We start from the raw sequence: 5,387 nt of genomic DNA, 5'->3' as shown, positions 1-5,387 counted from the left end.
CGGCGTCCTCGCCGGGGTCTGACTCCTCGGCCACGCTGGAGTCCAGGGTGCAGACGCTGCCCGAGAGCGCCAGTGGCGGTGGGGCGGGGAACAGCTCCCCCTCGCTGCCCGCGTGCTGCAAGGGGAAGAGGCCCCAAGCTGCTAAGGATGGCAGTCCTGGACTGATTTCCCCCGCCACCCCCCCAATCCCTCCACGCAGGCCCCCCAGACCTGGGCACTGGGTGGGGAGAGGGAAGCGAGGTTATTTGCCTGTTTTAACCTCCCCTCCCCCCCCAAGCTGGGGATAGAACCTAGGAGTCCTGATTCCCAGCCTCCCCCACTCTAACCACTAGCCCCCACTCCCCTCCCAGAGCTGGGGATAGAACCCAGGAGTCCTGGCTCCCAGCCCCCCCAGCTCTAAGCACTAGACCTCACTCCTCTCTCAGAGCCAAGGAGAGAACCCAGGAGTCCTGATTCCCAGCCTCCTCCCGCTGTAACCACTAGATCCCACTCCCCTCTCAGAACCAAGCAGAGAACCCAGGAGTCCTGCCCCCACTCCCTGAGCTGGGAGCACAACGCACACCTTCCAACTTCCTACCCTGGCACCGAGGCCCTATTGGCAGCAATAAAACACCAACCGGGGAAGGGAAACCCCAGAACACGCCGGCCCCTTACCTTCAATTTGGGGGTGGCTGGGAGCCCCCGACAGCGACCTCAGCACAGAAGGGAAAGAGACAAACCCAGAGTTAGACACCCGAGCAGCCGGCCCCGAAACCCACCCACACGGACCTGTCTGCCAAAACAAGGGCTAGCCCCGCCAGTCCCTCCGGGGCTCAGGTCCTGTCCCGGGCTCTTCGGAACACGGGAATTTTCAGATCAGACCAGACTTGGGGCCCATCTACCCCGGTATCCTGCCTGCATCAGAGGAAAGGGCAAGACTCCCCTCTAGTGGGCAGTGATGGGATAGCCAGTGACTGCCTAACCCTCCGGGAAGGCTGAGATCCATAACTCAGGACTGGCTGCATGTTGGCAACGCAGCCAATTGAGGGGCCTGGTTGGGGGGAGCCCAGGGCTGGGATAGCAGGGAGGTGAGGGGGACTGAGGGGCACCAGGAGAGCAATGGGAGAGCCCAGGGCATGGTGGGGGCTGCGGGTCGGGACTGAGGGGCACCAGGAGAGCGGGGTGGGGGATACTTACCGTTCTGCTCCTGCCCCATCTGGCTCAGCTCAGTGGCCGGCTCTGGGGGCAGAGGAAGAAGAAGCGTTAGCTGAAGCCCCCCGGGGGCTGGGAGAGGGTGGGAACACCTCGTTAAGGCCACTCAGGTTCCACCCTGCCAGGAAGAGCTGGGGCGCTCCCCTGTGTGGCCCACCCCAGCAGGCGGAATGACAGCCGGGGAAACTGAGGCACAAAGAGGTGGGGGGAAACTGAGGCACAACCAGGGGACGAGACTTATACAAAGTCACACGGCGAGTCTTTGGCAGAGAACCCAGGAGTCCTGACCCTGTTTCCTGCTCTAGCCACTAGACCCCATTCCCCTCCCAGAGCTAGGGAGAGAACCCAGGAGTCCTGGCTCCCAGCCCTCCTCCTCTAACTCACTAGATCCCGCTCCCCTCTCAGAGCTGGGAGCCAGGACTTCTGGGTTCTCTCCCCAGCTCTGGGAGGGAAGTGGGGTCTAGTGGCTAGAGCGGGGGGCTGGGTTCTCTCCCCAGCTCTGTCACGTACATGCCTCAGTTTCCCTATCGGAGGGCGGGGGCGGGCTCTATCTTCGTGGCCCAATCAATCCTTCCCCTGTCGGCTGAGCCCACTGACAGGGAGGCCCTATTTGCATGAGTTGGGAGGTGCCACCCCCCCCAATCCCCATAGGAGCTGGGCTGAGTCCTGGCAAACTCCTCTCCTGCCGTCCCGTGCTGGCTCAGGGGCACTCACCGGATTGCCTGCGCCCCCGGCGGTACTGAGTGGCGCCGTCTAGCTGGATGACGGGGCAGCTTTTGCGGGCTCTCTCCGGGCTGCACATGAATTTGGGTGGCTCTGAAACGGGACAGGAGAGCCCAGATCGGAAAGGAATCCTGCCCCACCCCTGCCTCTGGCTTCTCTGGGGCGCCAGCCCCCCACTCTGGCGCTGCAGGGGCTGGGTCGGGATTTCCCCCCCGCCCAGCCCCTGAGTGCAGCAGAGTCCTTGCACATGGGGACATTAGTGCCAGGACCCGCTCCCTGGCACACGGTCCCACCCCCACCCCGCTGGCATCAAGATCCCCATGGCGTCTCGGCTCAGCTCAACGGGGCACTGGCCTGGCCCATGGCTGGGAACACCCCCCCCATTGCAGGAGCTGCTGCGCCCCACTTTCCCCCCCGGCCCCTTAGTACCTGACTGCCGCCTGCCGCGGGGGAAGCCCCAGGCGTCCTCCATCCTTGGAGAGGGGGCCGGCGTCTTCAGGGGCTCCGGGCTGCAGCGGATCTCCGGGGAACCTGGTACAGACGAGGGGTTGGAGCATCTAACGCCACCACCCCTGCCCCTCTCTCCAAACGCTGTTCACCCCGGCAGCCCCACGAGCCCTGTGCTCGGCTTATACCCTGCCCAGCCCCTCCTCCTTCCATCCCCTCCCTTCCCCTCACTCAGCAACGGCCACAAGGCTACTGGCCTACAGCAGAGGTGGGGGGCTGGGAGCCAGGACTCCTGGGTTCTCACTCCAGCTCTGGGAAGGGAGTGGGGCTAGTGGTTAGAGCAGGGGGGGTTGGGAGCCAGGACTCCTGGGTTCTCTCCCCAGCTCTGGGAGAGGGGGGCTGGGTGCAGAGAGCCGCTCACTTACTTTGGAAGCTGTTCTCCAGCAGCACTTGCTTGGCCTGTAACAAGGAAAAGGGGGTTACACACCTGGCTGCAGTGCACAGCGCCCCCTATGGGGATAAGAGGGGGCGCGGCCTCCAGGGGCTACTGCACACCAGGCTGCAGCATGCAACGCCCCCTGCAGGGGTAAGAGGGGAGCGCAGCCTCCAAGGCCCAGTCCCTTGTTGGCCCCTGGCCGAGGCCGGCTGCGCGAGGCAGCCGGGGGCAATGGCTCCATTAGGAACAGGAGTGAGGTCTGAGAACAGACTCCGAGCGGCCAGCGGAGACCCCTTAGCTGCATCCTTCCCCTGCTCACCTTCTGAGGGATAGACGCCGGGTGGTTCTCAACGATCAGGCGCTTCAGGTAATGGATCCACAGCCGCTTCTCTTCCTGGTTCCTGGCCTGCAGAGGGGACGGGGGAAGTAACATCCATGGCTGATTTGCAGCCACCTCTGGGGCGGGGGCTGGTTATACAGGGACCCCTCGCCTGGTGCTGTGATGCAGCCGCCTCTGGGGTGGGGCGCGGGGGCTGTTTATACAGGGACCCCTCGCCCGGCGCAAAGGATCCAATCGAAGGCGCAGAGGGGAAACGTGGGGGCTGGTTATACAGGGACCCCTCACCCGGTGCTGAGATGCAGCTACCTCTGGGGTGGGGCGCGGGGGCTGTTTATACAGGGATCCCTCACCCGGCGTGAAGGATCCAAGCGAAGGCGCAGAGGGGAAACCGATCCGGGTTTTGGGCCGGGGCAAGTGCCAGGGGATCTCCAGTAGCCACAACTTGGCAGGATCTCGGCTGCGTCTCTCCGGCACAAGGACAACACGCCTTACCACAACCCTGGGACAGTGAGGAGAGCGCACCCTTTTGAGCCCCCCCACACCCCTTGCAGCCCTGCAGGGGATGGGGGGGGGTTCCCTATGAGGGAAGAGACCCTTCCCCCCACAACACAGCGCCCCCTAGCGCCGCATCGGGGAATTGCCCTTGGAACTCATTGCAAGGGCAGAGTCGTCGTCGCCCCCCCCTCCCGACCCCACTGCTGAGCCCCTGCCCCCTAGCGCCGCAATATGGGGGGCGGGGGGGCTGCACTCACCTGCACCACGTGCTGCTGCTTGGGGATGGTGAGGTCCGAGATCTTGAAGCTCAGGGGGTCCTTGAGGCTCTCCGACAGGGCCAGGTTACAGCACTGGAGGGGGGAGGAGAGCGCAGCATGGCCCCTCCCCACTCTGGCCACCGGCCCCTCACGGGGGCAGGGGACATAGCGGGGGCCCGGGGGCCACAGGGGGGAGCTGCGGAGGGGGAACTGCCAAGGGGCCGGGCACCCCTCGATGGGGCCCACGCGGGGCTAGTACAGACCCCGCCCTGGCCACAGGGGACGGCTGGGGAAAGCCAGCAGAGGTGAGGGGGGCCCCTGCCCGCCAGTGGATTTGGGGTGCCCCTCCCCCTGCCTAGCCCCCAAAGGATAGGGAGCCCCCGCCCCCTAAGGGAATGGGGTGCCCTTTCCCCTGCTCATCCCCCAGAGAATAGGGACCCCTCAACCACCCCCCAGAGAAGAGAGCGAGCCCTGGCCACCCCCCCCCAGGGGATGGGGGTGCCCCTCCCCCTTCCCATCCCCCACTGGGCGGGGCCCGCCCGGGGCCCGCCCTTACGAAGATGTGGCTCTTGTAGACGAAGGCCGGCCCGCGGCGCTTGGCGACCAGCAGCATCTTGCTGAAGAGGAAGAAGGCGCGTTCCCGCCGCACCCGCTGCACCCGGAACTGCCCCTCCAGCACCAGCTCCCCGAAGGCCTCCAGCTCCGGCCCCATCCAGCCCACCAGCAGCCCCTGCAGCTCCTGGGGGGGACACGGCCGCAGATCAGCCTCCGCGCGGGCCGAGGGGGGGGGCGGGCTTGGCTGGATGGGGACCTGCAGGGGGATCCCGCCAAGGGGGTGACCCGGGGGGAAGGGTCCCTGGCATGGGAGGGCTCAGGGGGGGGGAGCTGGGGGTCCAGCCAGGAAGGGACCAGGAGATGGGGGAGACTAGTTGGGGTCTGCCAAGGGGGTGAGCCGGGGGGGGGGGGGGGGGGGAACCGGGGGGGGGCCGGCCAGGGGGGGCCCTTGGGGGGCGTTGACTGGGGTGGTAGGATGGTGCCCCCCCCCTCACCTGCAGCCGGGCGGCGTGTTCCTGCTTCCGCTTCATGTCGTTGATGTACCAGGCCACGGCCGTCATGGTGATGGTGGCTTCCTCCACTGCCTCGTAGCCCGCGCTGCTCCGCTCGCAGTGCCGGGCCAGCTCCTGGGGGGCGGCAGGAGAACGGCCCCTCAAGCACCCACCGCCCCCCCTCCCCCCCCGCGGGCAGGGGCCACGGCAGCCTGTGGGGCCTGGCACAGACGCCAAGGAGAGGCCAAGCTGGGCTCTCGAGGCAACAAGGGCCATGCCCCTGGGAGAGCTCCCAGCGACTCCAGGGCCTCTTCCAGCAGGGTGCAGGGGGGAGTGGGGCAGAAGTGCTGGCTGTGGGGGGAGCTCCCAGTCTCTCCCAGCAGGGGGCGCTGTGGGGAGCGGGGCGGGAACGCTGGCTATGGGGGGAGCTCCCAGTCTCTGCCAGCAGGGGG

The 5,387-nt window shown here is 66.7% G+C and overlaps 1 protein-coding gene across 1 annotated transcript in view; it reads right to left on the bottom strand.

Annotated features, from left to right (window-relative positions):
- PLEKHG2 (pleckstrin homology and RhoGEF domain containing G2) overlaps window positions 1–5,387 on the bottom strand; it is a 25,327-nt gene that overhangs the window by 6,479 nt on the left and 13,461 nt on the right. The window contains exons 7-16 of the mRNA XM_029913204.1: window positions 4,939–5,070; window positions 4,446–4,628; window positions 3,890–3,982; window positions 3,117–3,203; window positions 2,787–2,820; window positions 2,344–2,445; window positions 1,906–2,007; window positions 1,177–1,218; window positions 655–692; window positions 5–115 (exon numbers count right to left, since the gene is read on the bottom strand). Coding sequence (XP_029769064.1) covers window positions 5–115; window positions 655–692; window positions 1,177–1,218; window positions 1,906–2,007; window positions 2,344–2,445; window positions 2,787–2,820; window positions 3,117–3,203; window positions 3,890–3,982; window positions 4,446–4,628; window positions 4,939–5,070 — 924 coding nt within the window. The remainder of the gene's footprint in view (window positions 1–4; window positions 116–654; window positions 693–1,176; window positions 1,219–1,905; window positions 2,008–2,343; window positions 2,446–2,786; window positions 2,821–3,116; window positions 3,204–3,889; window positions 3,983–4,445; window positions 4,629–4,938; window positions 5,071–5,387) is intronic.

Source organism: Terrapene carolina, unplaced genomic scaffold (genome assembly GCF_002925995.2).
Source record: "Terrapene carolina triunguis isolate 2854851 unplaced genomic scaffold, T_m_triunguis-2.0 Scaffold517, whole genome shotgun sequence".
Lineage (NCBI taxonomy): Eukaryota > Metazoa > Chordata > Testudines > Emydidae > Terrapene > Terrapene triunguis.
Note: the sequence above shows the minus strand (reverse complement) of the source record. Positions and strands in the feature narration are given on the sequence as shown.